The sequence below is a fragment of the Procambarus clarkii genome, chromosome 49 (genome assembly GCF_040958095.1).
Source record: "Procambarus clarkii isolate CNS0578487 chromosome 49, FALCON_Pclarkii_2.0, whole genome shotgun sequence".
In the NCBI taxonomy this organism is placed as follows: Eukaryota; Metazoa; Arthropoda; class Malacostraca; order Decapoda; family Cambaridae; genus Procambarus; species Procambarus clarkii.
Window position 1 is genome coordinate 18,288,828 of NC_091198.1, and position 23,099 is coordinate 18,311,926.

The 23,099-nt window shown below is 50.7% G+C and overlaps 1 protein-coding gene across 1 annotated transcript; it reads right to left on the reverse strand.

Annotated features, from left to right (window-relative positions):
* Window positions 1-16,412: 16,412 nt before the first annotated feature.
* On the reverse strand, window positions 16,413-19,257 carry LOC123763315 (circumsporozoite protein-like). The gene is made up of 2 exons (XM_069303234.1): window positions 19,193-19,257; window positions 16,413-16,968 (listed from the first exon to the last, which is right to left on the reverse strand). The coding sequence occupies exons 1-2, from the start codon at window positions 19,255-19,257 to the stop codon at window positions 16,413-16,415; spliced, it is 621 nt and encodes a 206-aa protein (XP_069159335.1).
* Window positions 19,258-23,099: the final 3,842 nt, after the last annotated feature.

Below are 23,099 nucleotides of genomic sequence, written 5' to 3' on the forward strand. Positions count from 1 at the left end.
GTTCAAAGGTTTGCCACCAGACTAGTACCCGAGCTGAGAGGTATGAGCTACGAGGAGAGACTACGGGAATTAAACCTCACTTCGCTGGAAGACAGAAGAGTTAGGGGGGACATGATCACCACATTCAAGATTCTGAAGGGGATTGATAGGGTAGATAAAGACTGTCTATTTAACACAAGGGGAACACGCACAAGGGGACACAGGTGGAAACTGAGTGCCCAAATGAGCCACAGAGATATTAGAAAGAACTTTTTTAGTGTCAGAGTGGTTGACAAATGGAATGCATTAGGGGGTGATGTGGTGGAGGCTCACTCCATACACAGTTTCAAGTGTAGATATGACAGAGCCCGATAGGCTCAGGAATCTGTACACCTGTTGATTGACGGTTGAGAGGCGGGACCAAAGAGCCAGAGCTCAACCCCCGCAAACACAACTAGGTGAGTACAACTAGGTGAGTACACACACTCACACTCACACACACACACACACACACACACACACACACACACACACACACACACACACACACACACACACACACACACAGGAAGCCAGGCTATAAGACGTAAAGACGCAGGTGAACGTGACAAGAGCTGTAGGCCCTGACAAAATATCCCCTTCGGTACTAAAGGAGGCAATTGAAACACTGTTTAATCCCCTTCCTATAATACTGAATGCCTCTCTGGAAACGGGAGAACTTTATGACTGCTGAAAAACGGCTAATGTGGCGCCGATCTACAAGAAAAGGATAAGACAAAAACAGTTAAACAATATATATTACAGAAATCCTCTTGATGTTACTAGAGCCTGATCCGAAGGTAAATTTTTTCTCAAAACACTAACTCGGATTAAGCAAATTAAAATCCTGCTTGACAAAATTCAAACAAGAGACAAGGTTGGGCAGACTGCATATTCCTCGACTGTCAGAAAGCATCTGTTATGCCACATTAGAGATTCCTACGCAGACGAGGAGTCACAATAGCGTGGCTGAAGCATGTTGACCAATCCACACGCTAGAAAGTGAAGGGACGACGACGTTTCGGTCCGTCCTGGACCATTCTCAAGTCGATTGTGTAGAGATTCCTACTAAGGCTTGAGAATCTGGCCGGTATTTCGGCAAGAATCTTAGGGAGGGTCAAATAGTGCCTCTCAGGAAGGAAACAAAAGGTTACAGTGAGACATCAGAGTGGTGAGAAAGGTTACGAGTGGAGTGCCGCACGGGTCGGTTCTGGAACCTGTAATGTTTTAACATATGTCAACGACCTGACTATATAAATGGACTCCAACCTTTGAAGATTTGATGGAAAACTAATAAAATTTAGGGCAGAGATAGATTGCAATACATTGCAAGCTAATTTGGACACTCCAGAAGTAGTCTGAAAAATGGCTGCTAGGATTCAACCCACCTAAATGCAAAGTTATGAAGATTGGAACAGGAATGCCAAGACCAGTACAGAATGAAGGGAAGACAAATTCCTCAACCAGTAAAGGTGGAAAACCTAGAAGTGGACATGACCCCCAAATCTGCTCCCAGAAGCCCACATTAACAGAATAACATCAGCAGCACATGACATACAACGTCCATATATCCTTCAGAAACTTCGACAAAAGGGCTTTCTGGGCTTCATATACACCAAAGGTGAGACTCTTGAATATGTGAACATTTATGCAACATGTAAACTGGGAGACACCAGCGGCATCTGCAACGCTGATGGAAACTAATAGAGCATTCAGGAATCTAGGGAAAGAGTGCCCTTCAGAGAACTCTAATCACACTTGAGACCTTGTACTGAGCCCCGGCATTGTGAGGCGGGGCTCAGGAGCTAGACCTCAACCCTACAAATATAAATCAGATCATTTTTAGCGTGATTACTCAGCTGGGTGATAAGATAGACGGCTGAGAGAGCGTTCGTTTGGTGGTAGTGTGGATGACTGGGGCTGGCGTTTGTGGTGGGGAGATGTGGTTGAGGTGGTGGTGGTGGCTGAGGAGAGTGCCAGGGGTGCCAGGGGTGCCAGGGAGTGCCAGGGGTGCCAGGGAGTGCCACACCAGGACACAGATCAATAAACCACCCACCATTACCTACGCCTCCACTAATAAGCCCCGACACGCCCACCAATATCTTCCCATCAGGTCCAGGTCCCTAAGAGCGGGCTGTAGGTATTGTGCGGCCCCTGGGAGCTGTTCTCCCACGGTGAGGACCTCTACCTGACCCCTGGGAGCTGTTCTCCCACGGTGAGGACCTCTACCTGACCCCTGGGAGCTGTTCTCCCACGGTGAGCACCTCAACCTGACCCCTGGGAGCTGTTCTCCCACGGTGAGGACCTCTACCTGACCCCTGGGAGCTGTTCTCCCACGGTGAGCACCTCCACCTGACCCCTGGGAGCTGTTCTCCCACGGTGAGCACCTCCACCTGACCCCTGGGAGCTGTTCTCCCACGGTGAGCACCTCCACCTGACCCCTGGGAGCTGTTCTCCCACGGTGAGAACCTCCACCTGACCCCTGGGAGCTGTTCTCCCACGGTGAGAACCTCTACCTGACCCCTGGGAGCTGTTCTCCCACGGTGAGAACCTCTACCTGACCCCTGGGAGCTGTTCTCCCACGGTGAGAACCTCTACCTGACCCCTGGGAGCTGTTCTCCCACGGTGAGAACCTCTACCTGACCCCTGGGAGCTGTTCTCCCACGGTGAGAACCTCTACCTGACCCCTGGGAGCTGTTCTCCCACGGTGAGAACCTCTACCTGACCCCTGGGAGCTGTTCTCCCACGGTGAGAACCTCTACCTGACCCCTGGGAGCTGTTCTCCCACGGTGAGAACCTCTACCTGACCCCTGGGAACTGTTCTCCCACGGTGAGCACCTCCACCTGACCCCTGGGAGCTGTTCTCCCACGGTGAGCACCTCCACCTGACCCCTGGGAGCTGTTCTCCCACGGTGAGCACCTCCACCTGACCCCTGGGAGCTGTTCTCCCACGGTGAGCACCTCCACCTGACCCCTGGGAGCTGTTCTCCCACGGTGAGCACCTCCACCTGACCCCTGGGAGCTGTTCTCCCACGGTGAGCACCTCCACCTGACCCCTGGGAGCTGTTCTCCCACGGTGAGCACCTCCACCTGACCCCTGGGAGCTGTTCTCCCACGGTGAGCACCTCCACCTGACCCCTGGGAGCTGTTCTCCCACGGTGAGCACCTCCACCTGACCCCTGGGAGCTGTTCTCCCACGGTGAGCACCTCCACCTGACCCCTGGGAGCTGTTCTCCCACGGTGAGGACCTCCACCTGACCTCTGGGAGCTGTTCTCCCACGGTGAGGACCTCCGCCTGACCCCTGGGAGCTGTTCTCCCACGGTGAGCACCACCACCTGACCCCTGGGAGCTGTTCTCCCACGGTGAGGACCTCCGCCTGACCCCTGGGAGCTGTTCTCCCACGGTGAGCACCTCCACCTGACCCCTGGGAGCTGTTCTCCCACGGTGAGGACCTCCACCTGACCCCTGGGAGCTGTTCTCCCACGGTGAGCACCTCTACCTGACCCCTGGGAGCCGTTCTCCCACGGTGAGCACCTCCACCTGACCCCTGGGAGCTGTTCTCCCACGGTGAGCACCTCCACCTGACCCCTGGGAGCTGTTCTCCCACGGTGAGGACCTCCACCTGACACCCTGGGAGCTGTTCTCCCACGGTGAGGACCTCCACCTGACCCATGGGAGCTGTTCTCCCACGGTGAGCACCTCCACCTGACACCCTGGGAGCTGTTCTCCCACGGTGAGCACCTCCACCTGACCCCTGGGACCTGTTCTCCCACGGTGAGGACCTCACACACCCCCCCCCCCACACACCCCCCACACCCCCACACACCCCCACACACCCCCACACACCCCCCCCCCCACACCCCCCACACACCCTCACACAGTGCCAGCGAGGACACAGGCACAGTGTGGCACCCTCCACTACTCCAGAGTGGGTTGCTAACAGGGGGCCAAACACACAGGATGAATTATGCAGACCCCTTGCCCCGGGTTCGACTCCCGCACTCCCACGGCACAGTCTCCCAGGTCACATCTTCCCCTCCCACTTGTCCTCTACTCCCACCACTCCCACTTCCACCTCACAACTCCTCATTCCGAGTGGACAGCGCTCTGGGGGTGTAATCCTTAGGGTCCGGGTTTGATCCCCGGTGGAGGCGGAAACAAATGGGTAGAGTTTTTTCTCACCCTGATGCACATGTTCACCTAGCAGTAAATAGGTACCTGGGAGTTAATTACCTCTCACCCGAGGACAGCTTCTTGCATGGCCCATCAGAATGATGGGTAATAATTATTTAATTATATTATTATTATAACCATAATTATAATGGCATGATTAATTATATGCATACCTATAATGGATGCCTATAATTAATATTATTAAAACAGGAATTTCCTTAAGTACTTTCGTATATTTATACATCTTCAGAAGGAGTGACTCTTACTGAAGATGTATACATCTGAAGATCTGATGTATATCTGATGTATATCTGAAGATGTATATCTGAATATGTATATCTGAAGATGTATATCTTCAGATGTATATAAGATGTATAGATGTATATAAGATGTAAGATAAAGATGTATATGTAAAGCTATACGAAAGTACTTAAGGAAATTCCAGTTTCAGTTCTTCCTCCGAGGTCTGACACTGTCACATTTTTCATCACGTGTTAATTTTCGTGATTTCCACACATTATATTATTAGTATAACAGTAAATATAATTACAAGTAATTAATAATTATCAATCTTCCTTCTGCTGGGGTCTTGAAGGAACCGGGCCTCGGGTGGAAGAGGGCTGTGACGATCTCTGTCAGGAACCCGTAGGTGCTGGACCGAGACGTCCACCTCCTAGGGGCTATCTTGAGGTTATCTTGAGATGATTTCGGGGCTTTTTAGTGTCCCCGCGGCCCGGTCCTCGACCAGGCCTCCACCCCCCGGGAAGCAGCCCGTGACAGCTGACTAACACCCAGGTACCTATTTTACTGCTAGGTAACAAGGGCATAGGGTGAAAGAAACTCTCCCCAATGTTTCTCGCCGGCGCCTGGGATCGAACCCAGGACCACAGGATCACAAGTCCAGCGTGCTGTCCGCTCGGCCGACCGGCTCCCTCACCGGGGCTGGTGAGGACGGCCCTCCCTCCTCTGCTTCAGGAGGCTGGGGTCGTTCATACCCTTGCTGGGGTGGTTTTTCTCCAGCCCCGACCTCGGCGGTCTCCGGGTTCGGAGTCCCTGTGGCTTTTTTATACCAACTTCGAGGTCAACACCGGAGCTCACAGTTCCTGCGACGGCGCTGGAACCAATATCGTATTGGTGTTTGGCTTTCCATTGGAGACTTTCGGCGCTGTGGAGAAAGGGGGGATTTGCTGCATGGGTAACAGCTTCTCTTCCTCCTCCTTGTCTAAAATATTTGAAATGCTGATTTACAAGCAGCTCTTCTCTTGCTTAGTAAAAGACAGTATACTTGGCTCTTGCCAGTATGGCTTCAAACCCTTTAAAAAGCACCAATGATACACTGGATGAGGATGCTGTTGGAGTCTTCTTGGTTACCCTGAGGCAAAAGGGAACGGGATAAACTGTAGGGAAAGAGAGGGGATGGAGAGAGAAGCAGAGAGAAGATAAGAAGAGGGAGAGGAAGAGAGGGAAGAAAAGAGGAGTCAGTCAGACAGACAGACAGACCTGATCTCCGTCTGATACCAATTCGTCTTCACTATAACAGATCACACAAGAGACAGTTACACCTCCCAGCCACATCTCTTAACATATTGTCCCGGGAGATGTCGCCATGGTAACCCAAAACTCCTGCAGTACAAACATATTAACTTAATGACAGCTTCTCACTTCATATCACAGGAAATAGGATGAAATAAAGTTTTACTAGACGTGTAAGTTTATTTAAGTTGCGATACGTTGTGGGTTATATCAAGTTAGTGAGAGATTCAGAGTATATATGGTATATTCGGTATACTTTGGTATACAGAGTACCGGTATACCAGATATCGTCACTGGTACTATTGTGGATGCTGCTGGAATCTTTTTGGTTATCTTGAGGTTATCTTGAGATGATTTTGGGGCTTAGCATCCCCGCGGCCCGGTCCTCGACCAGGCCTCCACCCCCAGGAAGCAGCCCGTAGCAGCTGTCTAACTCCCAGGTACCTATTTACTGCTAGGTAACAGGGGCATCAGGGTGAAAGAAACATTTTGCCCATTTGTCTCCGCCTCCATCGGGGATCGAACCCGGAACCTCAGGACTACGAATCCGAAGCGCTGTCCACTCAGCTGTCAGGCACCCCTTGACACATAGTGGTGGCAACACTGTACCATCTGTTGCCAGTTGTGGCAACATTTTTAAATGTTGACATCCATAAAGAGGTTAGTGACGTCACAGGTGGCTGCCGATTGGTTCAGCTGGTGATGACATCAGGTTTTCATGACGTCATAACCAACCCCGTGCGTCGCTCTAGTAAACACTGGCGTAAAACAAATGTGATTGGCCCAAACAATTGATGACGTCGTATATAGTCCACGATTGGTCGGCCATATCATATTTATATCCGGTGATTGGGACAGCTAATTGGCACGGACATTGTGTTCCGTGATTGGCCCAAACGGTCAGTGCAGCTCAAGGTAATCTGTCTGTTGAACAAGGTCATTAGCGAGGTCAAAGTCATTAGTCAAAGGTTGCTGTTAGAATGTTATTGACGTCAGTACCACGTCATATCTCCCAGAACGTCGCGTTTGTAACGTAAGCGACCAGTCTGTTAAAAAAAACGACCTCTTAGGGCAAACTCTAGTATTTTAATATTAATGTTTTCTATACACCGGCTGTGATAGGTCAGGGGCGTTGCTTTGGGGCGTGGGTTTCTGGTACGACGGAACAGTTGTGTTTCTAACGGAGTAGCAAATGGGGAGCCCAGGGGGCCAGATTCACGAAGCAGTTACGCAAGCACTTACGAACGTGTACATCTTTCCTCAATCTTTGACAGCTTTGGTTACAATTATTAAACAGTTTACAAGCATGAAAACTTGCCAATCAACTGTTGTTATTGTTATAAACAGCCTCCTGGTGCTTCGGAGCTCATTAACTGTTTAATAATTGTAAACAAAGCCGCCAAAGATTGAGAAAAGATGTACAGATTCGTAAGTGCTTGCGGAACTGCTTCGTGAATCTGGCCCCCCCTGGCTGTGATTTACATGTCAGACTACGAGCAGCGGCGTCTAACAGCCTCGTTGGTCAGACGTCTAGAAAGGTGGTCTAGTGAGATACAGAGGCCAGCCCACCGACCCCCCCCCCTTCCCGCGGGCTCTGCTGTGGCAGGCAGGTGTCTCCTGGACCCCCTCTGGCGGGAGCTGGAGTACACCTGTGTCCTGGACCTTCACAGGTGGCGCTGACGTCTGTCAGACACATACATAGACGAACACACACAGTCAAACATAGAACCAGAGAAGCAGACAAATAAACAGAGATAGGGACAGACAGAGAAAGTTACAAAGAGACAGAGGAAAAGACGGAGAACGGAATTAGTCCAAAACAATTTGCTTTTTGAAGCTCCATGACTACATATTGGCGGGAATAACAAGACATTGCAAACTACAATATTTGTACACGTCTAATGAAATTAATAGATATATATATTTAATTTACCAGTCTCCGTGGTGTAGTGGTAAGACACTCGCCTGGCGTTCCGCGAGCGCTTTGTCATGGGTTCGTATCCTGGCCGGGGAGGATTTACTGGGCGCAAATCCTTAACTGTAGCCTCTGTTTAACTCAACAGTAAAATGTGTACTTGGTTGTAACAACGATTCTTCGCGGCGGGGATCGTATTCCAGGGACCTGCCCGAAACGCTACGCGTACTAGTGGCCGTACAAGAATGTAACAACTCTTGTATATATCTCAAAAAAAAGTATTATGAGACGTTACAATTGATACATTTCAAAGTCCTGTCTAAGGTAAGATATTGCCTGAAGCTTTCATTCAAGACACAAATTTAATACATATTGCTGACCTGTCAAGAGAAATATATGTATACCAAGAAGGGAAATCAAGAATATGTATATACTTGATAAATAAGTTTTACATAAACTCATTCTGGCATAAACTTGCACAGCTTCTGCGTATCACAGCACCAGATGCTGGGGGCTGGTCGGGATTACACTATAGTCAGGATTTTCTGACAAAGTCCAAAATGTTAAGTTTCTAGCTGAAAGCGTCCCATCTTTCCCTACTGTCTGGTTGGGTCATTCTCACCTGGGGACTTACCACACCGTTACGTGCAGCATACATGGACATGTATCAGCTCACGCCCTTGGGTGGGTCGTGTACGTAAATTAGGAAAAGTAAAGAAAGGTGGTCTCATAACCGAACCTTGCGGGACCTCAATTGTTATATTATTCTAGCTCTAAATCACCTCTCTCTCTCTGACTGTAACTTTGTTTTCTGTCCATCAGGTACTCCCTAATCAAGTTCGGTGGAAAGAAGACGAGAGAGATACCAAATAATATACACCGGGAAGATACTGGAGGGCCAAGTACCAAATCTACACAGTAAAATAACAACGTACTGGAGTGAACGATATTTAAGAAAATGCAGAATAGAACCAGTGAAGAGCAGAGGTGCCATAGGCACAATCAGAGAACACTGTATAAACATCAGAGGTCCACGGTTGTTCAGCACCCTCCCAGCGAGCATAAGAAATATTGCCGGAACAACCGTGGACATCTTCAAGAGGAAACTAGATTTATTCCTCCAAGGAGTGCCGGACCAACCGGGCTGTGGTGGGTATGTGGGCCTGCGGGCCGCTCCAAGCAACAGCCTGGTGGACCAAACTCTCACAAGTCGAGCCTGGCCTCGGGCCGGGCTTGGGGAGTAGAAGAACTCCCAGAACCCCATCAACCAGGTAACCAGGTACCAGGTGGGGTCCTTGTTTGGTGAGTGGTGGCAGCAGTGGAGATCCGTGTTTGGAACAAACAAGTAGTGATTGGGGAAGGATCACAGATGAGAGCAATGAGTTAGGAAAGTCAAATGAAGAATAAAGTCAGTTTGGGGTAAATAGTGGGGATGGGTAACTAAGCATACAGGAGCGTGAGGGAGACTGAACAAAAGGCAACGAGTGAGGTGCTGATCATTGAAAATGGTTAGAGAAGAAAGAAATAGGGACCATTTGGTCACCACTTGGTCCGGGAGACATCTCCCGTCACGCAGGGTGCAGTTGCGCCTCCACAGATCTCCAGTATCATCTTTTGATACTGGTAATGGCTCGAAAGGGCCACCACTTACGGGCTATTCATGCCCGTGCCACCTCTTGGGTGGCTTAATCGTCATCAATCAATCAATCAAGAAATAGGGAATGAACAAGTCCACGAGGACCGTGACGAGGTTTCGAACCTACGTCTGAGAGCATCCCAGACGCTGCCTTCATCGACTGCACTACGACATGGTAAAAGAATTGCAACCAGAAGTTCTATTGCCCTTACTTGGACCCTGCAGCCTCTCCGAGACACACACCAGGATTTTACGCAATTTCTGTTTTGCTCATTTGATGCATCACGCTATTGTGATTTCCGTGTGTAATGAAGTTAGAGCAAAGATGTAGAACGGCCAACTGACAGAGTTCGAGTGCATGGGGGAAATTGCGTAAAATCCTGGTTTGTGTCTCGGAGAGGCTGCAGGGTCCAAGTAAGGGCAGAAGAACTTCTGGTTGCAATTCTTTTACCATGTCGTAGCTCAGTCGATTAAGGCAGCGTCTGGGATGTTCTCGGACGTAGGTTCGAATCCTCGTCACGGCCATTGTGGATTTGTTCATTTGATGCATCACGTTATTGTGATTTCTGTGTGTAAATAGCGAATGGTGAGTTAGTGCACAGTGAGTTAGGTAACGGGAGAGCAGTGTGGAGATGGGTAGGTAGTGGGTAAGGGCCAGAGAGACCAGATAGTAGTGAAGTGTCACGAAGATAGGGAAGTGTAAGAGAGAGAGAGAGAGAGAGAGAGAGAGAGAGAGAGAGAGAGAGAGAGAGAGAGAGAGAGAGAGAGAGAGAGAGAGAGAGAGAGAGGGAGGGAGAGAGAGAGAGCTTAGTCAGAGATATGGGAAGAGGTCAGTCGTAAGGGAGGATCAAGGGGGAGGAACAGGTGATGGGTAAGGAATGAGTGAGAGAGGGGTAAGGAAGTTAGGAGGGCCAGAGAGTGGGAGATAGGAGTAGAGTAGATACTGGGGAAGGTTGAGAGAGAGAGAGAAAGGTAGTGGGAGAGGGAGATATGAGAAGGGTAGGCAGTGGGGGAAAGTTGAGGGAGGGGTTGAGAGGGAGAGGGTCAGGGAGAGGGGGGCGAGGGACAGCTTAAAGTGGAGATGCTCACGCCCGCCTCCGTCGTCTGGCTCGGTACCATCCAGCCTGCCTGCCTGCCCCCTGCCCCCTGCCTGCCCCCTGCCTGCCCCCCTGCCTGCCCCCCCTGCCTGCCTCTCTTCCTGCCTGCCTCTCTTCCTGCCTGCCTGCCTCTCTTCCCGCCTGCCTCTCTTCCTGCCTCCCTCCCCTCTGCCTGCCTTCCCTTTGCCCACATGCTTGCGTTCTACCTGCCGGCGCCCCAGTCTGTCCGCCCCTACGTTCTTGCCCCCTCACTACCTGCCTGCACCCTGTCGCTCTTCCTCTTGTCCACTACACCATACTGGTACTTTCTGGTGATCCAACACCATATTGGTACTTTCTGGTGGTCCATCACACCATATTGGTACTTTCTGATGGTCCATCACACCATATTGGTACTTTCTGGTGGTCCAACACCATATTGGTACTTTCTGGTGGACCATCACACCATATTGGTACTTTCTGGTAGTCCATCACACCATATTGGTACTTTCTGGCGGTCCATCACATCATATTGGTACTTTCTGGCGGTCCATTTCTACATATTGGTATTTTTTGGCGGTCCATAACACCATATTGCTACTTTCTGGTGATCCATCACACCATATTGGTACTTTCTGGTGGTCCATCACACCATATTGGTACTTTCTGGTGGTCCATCACACCATATTGGTACTTTCTGGTGGTCCATCACACCATATTGGTACTTTCTGGCGGTCCATTGCTACATATTGGTACTTTTTGGCGGTCCATAACACCATATTGGTACTTTATGGTGGTCCATCACACCATATTGGTACTTTCTGGTGGTCCATCACACCATATTGGTACTTTCCACCATATTCTTACTATAAGTACTATCATTTCAGGATAGATTGTCAACTTCCTTCCAACCGGAATGAGGGCGAGGTTGACCTAGGCACTGACAACACTTCGCTGGTAACTATCAAGAAACTACCCTCAAATTCCTATGTAGGTTTCCTTCGTGTAAACTGCAGTGGGAAAGATACCAATTCTTTCTATTACATATAGGAAAGATAAGCTAACCTTCACTCTCAATCTCGTAAGTGAACCTTAGCACACGACGCCCCCTGATCAAGCCGGGCCTCGAGCCGGGCTTGGGGAGTAGAAGAACTCCCAGAACCCCATCAACCAGGTATCCACCAGGTATGGCATTCAACAAAAGGTGTTGAGTATTAGGTGTTTGCAGGAATGTTATCTGTTTGCAGTAGACGTCCGGTTGAAGGTTAAAGTCAACAAGGACTGTTCAACAGTATCTTTGTAAAAAAAAAATGGTAAATAGTGCCTCCAAGGACAGCCGTAGGGACGCCATCTGGTGGTGGTCGCAGCTATGAGTAGATGGACATGTACACAAACAAGTGAATGATGATGGAGGACTGAAGATGGAGGGGATGAAGGGTTAGGGTGGAGGTGTGAGAGGGGGGGATGAGGGTGGAGAGTTAGGGTGAAGGGGTAGCGGTGAGGATAGAGGGTGAGGGTGGATAGGAAGGAGTGAGGGGGAGAGAGAGACCAGGACACCCAGACCAAAAGTGAGCTAAGCTCAGACGCTCACACTCTGTGAACAATATCAAGTTAAAACAAAAAATCACTTTGACAGCACCAAAATATATACATATACAGGGAGAGAGAGAGAGAGAGACAGAGAGAGGAGAGAGAGAGAGACAGAGAGAGGAGAGAGAGAGACAGAGAGAGGAGAGAGAGAGACAGAGAGAGGAGAGAGAGAAACAGAGAGAGGAGAGAGAGAGACAAGAAGAGACAGAGAGAGACAGAGAGAGACTATTAATCTCCACAATGTACTCCACAAACTTAAATCACTCTACTCAGGTAATTTTTGTCATAGTTGAGCCAGATAAGTTCAGTCTGAGACAACTACGCCATTGTTCTAACCTGTTGACTCCTCCCTCACCCACCCTACCCACAACTTGCCTCAAAGGAAGACGTCCTCCCTATAGGGTAAAGGCAGATAAAGTTCCCGTCCACAAGGGCGAGGAGTCGTTCAGAGATTAGGAACAACATAGACCTTTGTCACTGGTTCATATTGGCCAAATTCTTCATTCCATAGTCTAAAATAATTGGCAGCATTTTCTGGCCATCAGTAGCTACCGTGTGGTACCTGGTTGATACCTGGTTGATGGGGTTCTGAGAGTTCTTCTCCCATGGTCTGAAACATGGTGTTATGGATGGTAATTTGTTCTGATCTCATTTATCTTCTCCACTGCAAGGTCAAATGGGTTATTGCACTGGATATTGCTAATGGATTTGACCGGTTGTGACATCTTGGTCTACTTCAAGCACTGGATATCTCAGGCTCAAGATTACAGATAATTGTGAACTATCTTGAAGAACCTGGGGCTAGATTCACGAAGCAGTTACGCAAGTACGAACGTATACATGTTTCCTCAATCTATGACGGCTTTGGTTACATTTATTAAACAGTTTGCAAGCATGAAAACTTGTCAATCAACTGTTGTTATTGTTATAAACAGCCTCCTTCGGTGGTGCTTCGGAGCTCATTAACTGTTTAATCTTTGTAAACAAAGCCGCCAAAGGTTGAGAATAGATGTACAGGTTCGTAAATGCTTGTGTAACTGCTTCGTGAACTTGGCCCCAGTTCTAAGAGTTGTCCTTAGTAAAGCACAATCTGAATGTCTCTCAACTGGAGCCAAACTACCGAGGGGCGGCATGCTGGTTGTGGAATGCGTACCTCAGTTATCAACTACTCATTCCCGAAGTCTCGAATGACCACTAACTACAGTTACAAGAGAGGAAGTGCCAACTACAACGAGGGTCATTGATCACACACCTCTGCAATTCCTTCTGAGGTAGACAACGGCAGGTTACACTTGTCGTGAATACACTGCAAGATATAGAAATACTCGAACCGACGAGAGGAGGGGAGGTAGAGTGTACAGCCATTGTTGCAATGGATGACACAGGAGAACTGGAGTTTACTTCCAAGGTAATACACCTTTGTATGCTGGAGAGGATGAGGATACGGGTAGACACATGTCTATGTATACATGTGTATGTGTCACACACATTCATCACTTATGACACATCTGAGTCTCAAGCATCCATGTCCCCTTGTTGTATTCATATTCATGGTAAACATTTCTTCTGTTTCCACCTTGTAAATCCTTGTAAGTATTGTGTACGTCTATGTCATGTCCTCCCTCTCTGCCTCCTCCTTTCTAACGTCGTCAGGTTTAGTTCCTTCAGTCAGTCTTCGTACCTCATCCCTCGCAGCTCTGGGACGAGTCTCGTGGCGAACTTCTGCACCTTTTTGAGCTTCCTTGTGTGCTTTATAGAGGGGGGGGTCCAGGATGGGGCGGCATACTCCAAGACTCGCCTCACATAGGCGGTATACAGTGATCTAACAGCCTCCTTATTCAAGATTCTGAAGGATGTTCTGACTTTTGCCAGAGTAGAGTATGTAGCTGACGTTATTCTATATATATTCTCTCACACACACGCGCGCGCACGCGCACACACACACACACACACACACACACACACACACACACACACACACACTCACACTCACACACTCACACTCACACTCACACTCACACTCACACTCACACACACACACACACACACACACACACACACACACACACACACACACTCACACACCAAATGACAAGGTATGCGTGTGTGTATGTATACTCACCCACTTGTACCTGCAGGATCGAGCGTTGGCTCTTGGGTCCCGCCTTTCTAGCCTTCGGGTGTTTAAAGCAATGACTCTTGTCCCACTTCTCTATCATACCTAGTGTTAAAGCCATGTATAGTGTTTGCTTCCACAATGTGCTCCTTTAGTTCATTCCTTAAGTCCTTAAGTCTTAAGTCAGACTTAAGTTTAAGATTATTTTATAAAGTACTTTTTTATAAGTGAAAGTCAGAGAGTGGAATCTGGCGTTAACATTTTGCTCCTGATGAATACAGGAACATCATCAGCATGTTCCAGGACAGTCAAGAATGTCCCACTTTACAAAGTTTCATTGTTGACCGGACCACACACTAGAAGGTGAAGGGACGACGACGTTTCGCTCCGTCCTGGACCATTCTCAAGTCGATTACGGACCGAAACGTCGTCGTCCCTTCACCTTCTAGTGTGTGTGGTCTGGTCAACATACTTCAGCCACGTTATTGTGACTCCTCGTCTACAAGTTTCCTTGTAGTTCCTGTGTTAGTGGGACACTATACCACTGGTCACCTGTGTCAGTGGGACACTATACCACTGGTCACCTGTGTCAATGGGACACTATACCACTGGTCACCTGTGTCAGTGGGACACTATACCACTGGTCACCTGTGTCAGTGGGACACTATACCACTGGCCACCTGTGTCAGTGGGACACTATACCACTGGTCACCTGTGTCAGTGGGACACTATACCACTGGCCACCTGTGTCAGTGGGACACTATACCACTGGCCACCTGTGTCAGTGGGACACTATACCACTGGTCACCTGTGTCAGTGGGACACTATACCACTGGTCACCTGTAGCAGTGGGACACTATACCACTGGTCACCTGTGGCAGTGGAACACTATACCACTGGCCACCTGTGGCAGTGGGACACTATACCACTGGCCACCTGTGTCAGTGGGACACTATACCACTGGCCACCTGTGTCAGTGGGACACTATACCACTGGTCACCTGTGTCAGTGGGACACTATACCACTGGTCACCTGTGTCAGTGGGACACTATACCACTGGCCACCTGTGTCAGTGGGACACTATACCACTGGTCACCTGTGTCAGTGGGACACTATACCACTGGTCACCTGTGTCAGTGGGACACTATACCACTGGCCACCTGTGTCAGTGGGACACTATACCACTGGCCACCTGTGTCAGTGGGACACTATACCACTGGTCACCTGTGTCAGTGGGACACTATACCACTGGTCACCTGTGGCAGTGGGACACTATACCACTGGTCACCTGTGGCAGTGGGACACTATACCACTGGCCACCTGTGTCAGTGGGACACTATACCACTGGTCACCTGTGTCAGTGGGACACTATACCACTGGTCACCTGTGTCAGTGGGACACTATACCACTGGTCACCTGTGTCAGTGGGACACTATACCACTGGTCACCTGTGTCAGTGGGACACTATACCACTGGTCACCTGTGTCACTAGGACACTATACCACTGGTCACCTTTGTCAGTGGTTGAACTGGCACCTGGTCTAACCACTGCCCTCCTTATCTCCACTACCATCAAGTGTATGTTCACTAAAACAGAAAAAAATAGTTTTCACTAAATTGTTCACAAAGTTAAGGTGTCTAAATTTTCACTAAATGCGATGTTCATTTATATTTTATTCCCGATTGGTGACGTACAGATTTAGTCTTCACTCTGCCTCTGGTCTAAGAACATCAAGGAACCTTCACTCTGCCTCTGGTCTAAGAACATCGAGGAACCTTCACTCTGGCTCTGGTCTGAGAACATCGAGGAACCTTCACTCTGCCTCTGGTCTGAGAACATCGAGGAACCTTCACTCTGCCTCTGGTCTGAGAACATCAAGGAACCTTCACTCTGCCTCTGGTCTAAGAACATCAAGGAACCTTCACTCTGCCTCAGGTCTAAGAACATCAAGGAACCTTCACTCTGCCTCTGGTCTAAGAACATCAAGGAACCTTCACTCTGCCTCTGGTCTAAGAACATCAAGGAACCTTCACTCTGGCTCTGGTCTGAGAACATCGAGGAACCTTCACTCTGCCTCTGGTCTGAGAACATCAAGGAACCTTCACTCTGCCTCTGGTCTAAGAACATCAAGGAACCTTCACTCTGCCTCAGGTCTAAGAACATCAAGGAACCTTCACTCTGCCTCAGGTCTAAGAACATCAAGGAACCTTCACTCTGCCTCTGGTCTAAGAACATCAAGGAACCTTCACTCTGCCTCAGGTCTAAGAACATCAAGGAACCTTCACTCTGCCTCTGGTCTGAGAACATCGAGGAACCTTCACTCTGCCTCTGGTCTAAGAACATCGAGGAACCTTCACCAGTTAATCTTGGTCTTTGTCTGATTCTGGTTCGCTGATTTGTGGCTCCTCTGTGCTCTGCCTCCTGTCCCTAGAGCCTGCTGCTGGCCTGCTCCTAGAGCCTGCTGCTGGCCTGTCCCTAGAGCCTGCTGCTGGCCTGCTCCTAGAGCCTGCTGCTGGCCTGTCCCTAGAGCCTGCTGCTGGCCTGCTCCTAGAGCCTGCTGCTGGCCTGTCCCTAGAGCCTGCTGCTGGCCTGCTCCTAGAGCCTGCTGCTGGCCTGTCCCTAGAGCCTGCTGCTGGCCTGCTCCTAGAGCCTGCTGCTGGCCTGCTCCTAGAGTCTGCTGCTGGCCTGCTCCTAGAGCCTGCTGCTGGCCTGCTCCTAGAGCCTGCTGCTGGCCTGCTCCTAGAGTCTGCTGCTGGCCTGCTCCTAGAGTCTGCTGCTGGCCTGCTCCTAGAGTCTGCTGCTGGCCTGCTCCTAGAGTCTGCTGCTGGCCTGCTCCTATAGCCTGCTGCTGGTCTGCTAAACAGCCTGGAATCCTGCTCTTCTCCTCCAATTTTATAAGTAGGAGACATCTGGATGTGGGTTTTACTTAGTTTCATCCAGCATCCTGCCTCTCCTGTGGGTCCAGCATCCTGCCTCTCCTGTGGGTCCAGCATCCTGCCTCTCCTGTGGGTCCAGCATCCTGCCTCTCCTGTGGGTCCAGCATCCTGCCTCTCCTGTGGGTCCAGCATCCTGCCTCTCCTGTGGGTCCAGCATCCTGCCTCTCCTGTGGGTCCAGCATCCTGCCTCTCCTGTGGGTCCAGCATCCTGCCTCTCCTGTGGGTCCAGCATCTTGCCTCTCCTGTGGGTCCAGCATCCTGCCTCTCCTGTGGGTCCAGCATCCTGCCTCTCCTGTGGGTCCAGCATCCTGCCTCTCCTGTGGGTCCAGCATCCTGCCTCTCCTGTGGGTCCAGCATCTTGCCTCTCCTGTGGGTCCAGCATCCTGCCTCTCCTGTGGGTCCAGCATCTTGCCTCTCCTGTGGGTCCAGCATCCTGCCTCTCCTGTGGGTCCAGCATCCTGCCTCTCCTGTGGGTCCAGCATCTTGCCTCTCCTGTGGGTCCAGCATCCTGCCTCTCCTGTGGGTCCAGCATCTTGCCTCTCCTGTGGGTCCAGCATCCTGCCTCTCCTGTGGGTCCAGCATCTTGCCTCTCCTGTGGGCTCATCTGGTTGAATTTGGGGTGATTTAGCTACGGTTGTTATACGTCTGGCTTCTCAACAGTGTGTCGAGCCTATTGGGCTCATAGCGTCTATAGTTAAAGGTGTGAATGGAGGGTGCGTCTTTTGCTTGAAGCTGTGTGTGAAGTCTGGTTCCTACACTTGAAGCTGTGTGTGGAGTCTACTTCCTGCACTTGAAGCTGTGTGTGGAGTCTGCTTCCTGCACTTGAAGCTGTGTGTGGAGTCTGCTTCCTGCACTTGAAGCTGTGTGTGGAGTCTGCTTCCTGCACTTGAAGCTGTGTGTGGAGTCTGCCTCCACCACTTGAAGCTGTGTATGGAGTCTGCCTCCACCACTTGAAGCTGTGTGTGGAGTCTCCTTCCTGCACTTGAAGCTGTGTGTGGAGTCTGCCTCCACCACTTGAAGCTGTGTGTGGAGTCTGCCTCCACCACCCCCTCCCCATCCAGCCCGTTGGCGCCGTGAGGGGGCTTGGTGGTCAGCTGCCAGAGTGTGATGCTCCATGGGACAGTCGTCTGCCCTTTTGTGGCCTTATGCTCCTGCTGCTGTCTTCTCCAATTGTGCCGGATCGCTTTTCCTTTTCCTTATGTTTCGTTTTTCTCCCCCCTCTTCTCCTATCTGCTTGTCGTTTCCTGTCGACCTTTTGCTTGATTTGGTTATTCTTTTGGACTTCTTCTATTTTGACGCCCGGGTGCTTGGGGAGGCATACTCTTGCACCCATAGAACTGTAGTACTCGACGTCGAGAGCGACGGGAACCTTTTATTGTCAATCCTCCTTTCGTCACTGAACCCGATCTCGACGGACTGACGGTTTTGAAGGTGGCGTTCGTGGGCAGTATACTCACGACGCACCCCTGGGGGGCCCCGGCAAGATCGACGATAGCTTCTTGTTGGGTGTCCTGCCTCTAATTGTGGCTCCATGGTGGGTGTGGGGGCACATTCGTGAATGAATGTTTTTCTTTTCGTACCTATGTCCAATAATGTTTCTCTTTTACCTTCTCAGACTCGTGGGGTGGGCGACCAAGCCCCCGAGTCGGACCGTGTTAGAAGACCGGGCTCTGTAGCCCCAGCTGCATTGGGCCCCGACCTTGCTCCTCCTTTGACCTTTCTGACTTCTCCCCTTGGCTCCCCTCCCTCCTCTGTGGTTGGGTCGAGCCCCCAGTGGTGACCTCCCCGTCCCCTGGCACGGCTCAGTCTTCAGTTGAGACTACTGTGCCTTTTAACCCCTCTCTCTCTCTCTCTGGGGGTTCTCAACGCCGTCCTCGATACAGCCGCACTCGCTCGATTCCTTCCAGTACTGCTGCGTATCAAGCCTTGTTTGGTCCCGCTTCGTGGGCCAAATACTTTGATCTCCTCCCTCTTGATTCTGCGCCTCCTGACGATTTCTCCCTTCATAGGCACCTTGTTGATTCCGTAGATGCCTCTGTTACTTTCCACCCCACCCGTCTCGGTACACCTGTCGTTGTTGCTCCTTCTCAGGATGCGGCCTCCCGCTTGGCCCCCTTGTCCTGCCTCGGCGAGACCCCTGTCCGAGTCTCCAAGAACGCTCGGTTGAATACCAGTGTTGGCACTATTCTCCTCCTACCCCATGTTTGGAATCTCCAAGACTGCCACGAAGATATTCGTCATATCCTCGATGCCCAGGGCCATTCTGTCCTCCAGGTGGACTCGTTAACTCGTCCCCCTCGTGGTAGTCGCCGTCAACCCCTCCGGGTTGTGAAGATTACCTTTGATGGTAGGACCCTTCTGTCCTCTCTCATTCTTGCTGGTGCCAGGTGCTCTGTCCAGGAGTACATTCCCTCCCCTCGGCTCTGTAATAAATGCTGGAGGTTTGGGCATGGTGCCCTCCGCTGCTCTGGAACTGTCTCTCTGTCCTTTGTGTGGGGGCGAAGGTCACTCTAAGTCGGAGTGTACTTCTCCCCAGGCTCGTTGCCTCAACTGTTGTGAGGCCCATCCTGCCTTCTCCCGTGCATGTATACATTACAAGCTTGAGGCAGTCGTCCTCAACACGAAGCACCGGGAGCGTTTATCTTTTCCTGAGGCGAGGTGCCAGGTTCGCCGGCTCCCGCCTTATGCTAACGTCTCTTATGCTCGCGTGTTGCGCTCTTCCTCTCCTCGTCCTTCCCGCCTTCCTCAGACTCACTACCGTTTCCGGGCCTTGGACCCTGATACACCCGCCGCCCCCGTCTCTGTTCCTTTGAGTTCTGTCCCGAAGGGTCCCCCTCCTGGTCCTATGTCTGGGGTTTCCCCTTCTTTCTGCCTGGTCTGTCATGTCTCCTGTGTCTTCTTCCTTGTCTCCCTCCGTTCCTCCTTCCTGTCCTTCTCCTACGTCTATTGGCTCTCCACGCCGCCTGTCAGTACGGGCTGATGTCCATCGCTCTCCCAACGCCCGTCGTGTATGCTCTCGTTCAGCTTCTGTTGAGACACTGGAATCCATTGCCCAGTACGTAGTTGCTGGGACACTTGTCTCTTTGAGTCAGAAGCCTAAGCCTGGCTCCTCTCCTTTCTCCTCCTCGGTGGGTAAAAAGGCTTTGCTTTCTTCCTCGTTCCCTTACTTTTGACTCTCTCCGTCCCCTTCCGTTTCGGTGGTTGCGCCCCCTGTTCCTGCTATGGAGGTCTCTTTGGCCCCCGCTTCCCTCTCGGTTGGTGCCCTTGCTGAGGTGCATCCCCTGGTTTCTGCCCCTCCTGCTGCTGTCCTTGACCCTCGTTTATCCCCTTCTCTTCCTCCTCCGGACCCTCCTTGTTCGCCCCTGGTCGGTCCTCTAGCCACCTACCCTCCTTCTTTACTCAGTTTACCCATGCCCGCTAACCCTGACTTCGCTGACCCTGGCTCTGTTCTCTATTCGCTTTTAATTCTTCGTTGTTCTCTGTTGCTGTCCTTCCTCTTCTCGTCGATGTCTATTCTTCAATGGAACGTTCGTGGTTTTTACGCCAATTTCCTTGAACTCCAGCTTCTGATTTCGCGGTTTTCGCCCCTTGTGTCTGTCTCCAGGAGCCGATGCTTGGTGCTCGTCCTGGTTGCTTTCGTGGCTATTCCTTTCTCTCCCCCCCCCCCCCCCCCAGCTGTTGCTGTGGCTCCTAACTCTTCTGCTCTCTAGATTTGCTCTGATGTTCCCTTTGTCCCCTTACTTTTTCCTCTCCATTGTTCTGCTACTCGTATCTTTGAGAAAATGGTACACCATTTGTTCCATTTATCTCCCCCCCCCCCCCCGAATGTCCCACTTTCTCTTCCTGATCTGAAACACCTACTGGACTCCTTGCCGGAGCCGGTGCTCCTGCTGGGTGATTTCAATTGTCGTCATTCCCTTTGGGGTGATGTTCTGACGAACACCCGGGGTCGCCTTCTTGAGCCGTTTATCCTCTCTTCTTCCCTGTCTCTTCTGAATTCTGGTGAGCCCACGCATTTGGACTCTCGGACTCGCACCCTTTCATGTCTTGATCTTTCTCTTTGCTCGTCGTCTCTTTACTTAGATTTCACGTGGCAGGTTCTTGATGACCTCCATGGCAGTGACCATTTCCCCATCCTTGTTACCTTTTTCTCTTTTCACCCTCCCCTCTCCTTCCCTAGGTGGCAGTTTGCTAAGGCAGACTGGAACCTATTTACCCTCAGTGCTGCTCTCTCTGACCTCTCCCTTCTGCCTCTCCCTCGCTCTCTCCTCCTTTTTCATGACACCGTCTTCGACGCTGCCCTCCCCTCTATTCCTTGCTCTTCCTCTCGGGGACTACGGAAGTGCGTTCCCTGGTGGAATACAGACTGTGCTCGGGCTGTCCGCTGTAAGCATGCAGTCTGGAAGAGACACCGCCGCCGGCAGACAGCCGATTCTTTTATTTTATTTCGGAAGGCGAGTGAGATGGCCCGTAGGGCCATCCGTACGGCTAAACGTGAATGTTGGGCGTCTTATGTCTCAACCATTATTTCCGAAAATTCTCTGCCGCAGATCTGGAAGCGTGTTCGCAAGATAGCGGGAAAGTTCGTTCCCAATGTCCCACCGATCCTTCACCTCCGTGGTACTCTTGTGGCGGACCCGTTGCAGGTCGCTACCGAACTGGGTTCCCACTTTTCTTCTGTTAACTCTGGTTTTCATCTTCCCCAATCTTTCCTTCTTCGTAAACCTGTCCTTGAATCTTGTCCTTTGGATTTCTGTACTCATCTTCGCCTTCCCTATAACGATCCCTTCTCTCTCTCTGAACTTCGGTCTGCCCTGGCCCTCTGCGGTTCTACGGCGGCGGGCTTCGATGGCATTCATTATGAGATGCTTCGCCATCTCCCTCCATGCACGTCTCAGTATTTACTGAGTGTATAATCGGATCTGGGAGTCGTCGTCAGTCCCTGAGGACTGGCTCGATGCCGTTGTCTTCCCTGTTCGCAAACCGGGGTCTCTGGGAACATCCCCTAAGGACTTTCACCCTCTTGTCCTCACAAGTTGTGTCTGCAAACTCTTTGAACGTATGGTTAACGTTTGTCTAATGTGGTTCTTAGAACACCATCACCACCTCTCCCCTTCTCAATTTGGTTTCCACAAGTGCCACAGCACAACAGATGTCCTGGTGAACTTGGAGGTCTATATTCGTACTGCTTTTGCTGCGAGGACCTCCGTTGTTGCCGTCCTTTTTGACCTGGAAAAGACTTACGACACCACTTGGCGATATCATATTCTATCCCAACTCCATTCTTTTGGCCTTCGTGGTCATCTCCCTCTTTTTCTCCGCAGCTTCCTCTCTCGTCGTTCCTTTCGGGTGAGGCTTGGTACCGCTCTTTCTGGCTCTTTTCAGCAATACGAAGGTGTGCCCCAGGGTAGTGTTCTGAGCACTACTCTTTTTTTCTAGTTGCCCTCAATGGTCTTCTTTCCTCTCTTCCTTCAGGCGTCTTCTCCGCTCTTTATGTCGATGATCTAACCCTTTGCTGTCAGGGTGATGATTCGCCTCTCCTTCAACGCCGGCTTCAACTTGCGATTGATGCCGTGTCGTCTTGGGCCACCGGTCATGGCTTCAGATTCTCTACGTCTAAGATTTGTGCTATGACTTTTACTTGGAAGCATGTCGTTCTTCGTCCTTCTTTGTTGCTTTATGGTCACCCCCTTGTGTACAGGGATTACGCTAAGCTTTTGGGGTTGATTTTTGACACTCGTTTGTCTTGGTCGCCCCATATCTCTTACCTTCGTGTTGAATGCTCTAAGGCCCTTACCCTCCTTCGGGTATTGTCCCATACTTCTTGGGGAGCGGCTAGGCATGCACTCTACTTGCTTTACATTCCTCTCTCGTCCTGTCTAAGCTCGATTATGGTTGCCCTGCTTACTCGTCTGCTTCTCCTTCTACTCTTCGCCGTCTTGATGCTTTGCACCATACTGGGTTGCGCCTCAGTTCCGGTGCCTTTCGTTCGACTCCCATCCTTAGCTTGTATGTTGACACTGGCTTCCTGTCTCTCCAGGACCGCCGTGATCGCTACTGTCTTCGCTATCTTGTGCGGTCCTTGCAACATCCTTCCTCTCGCC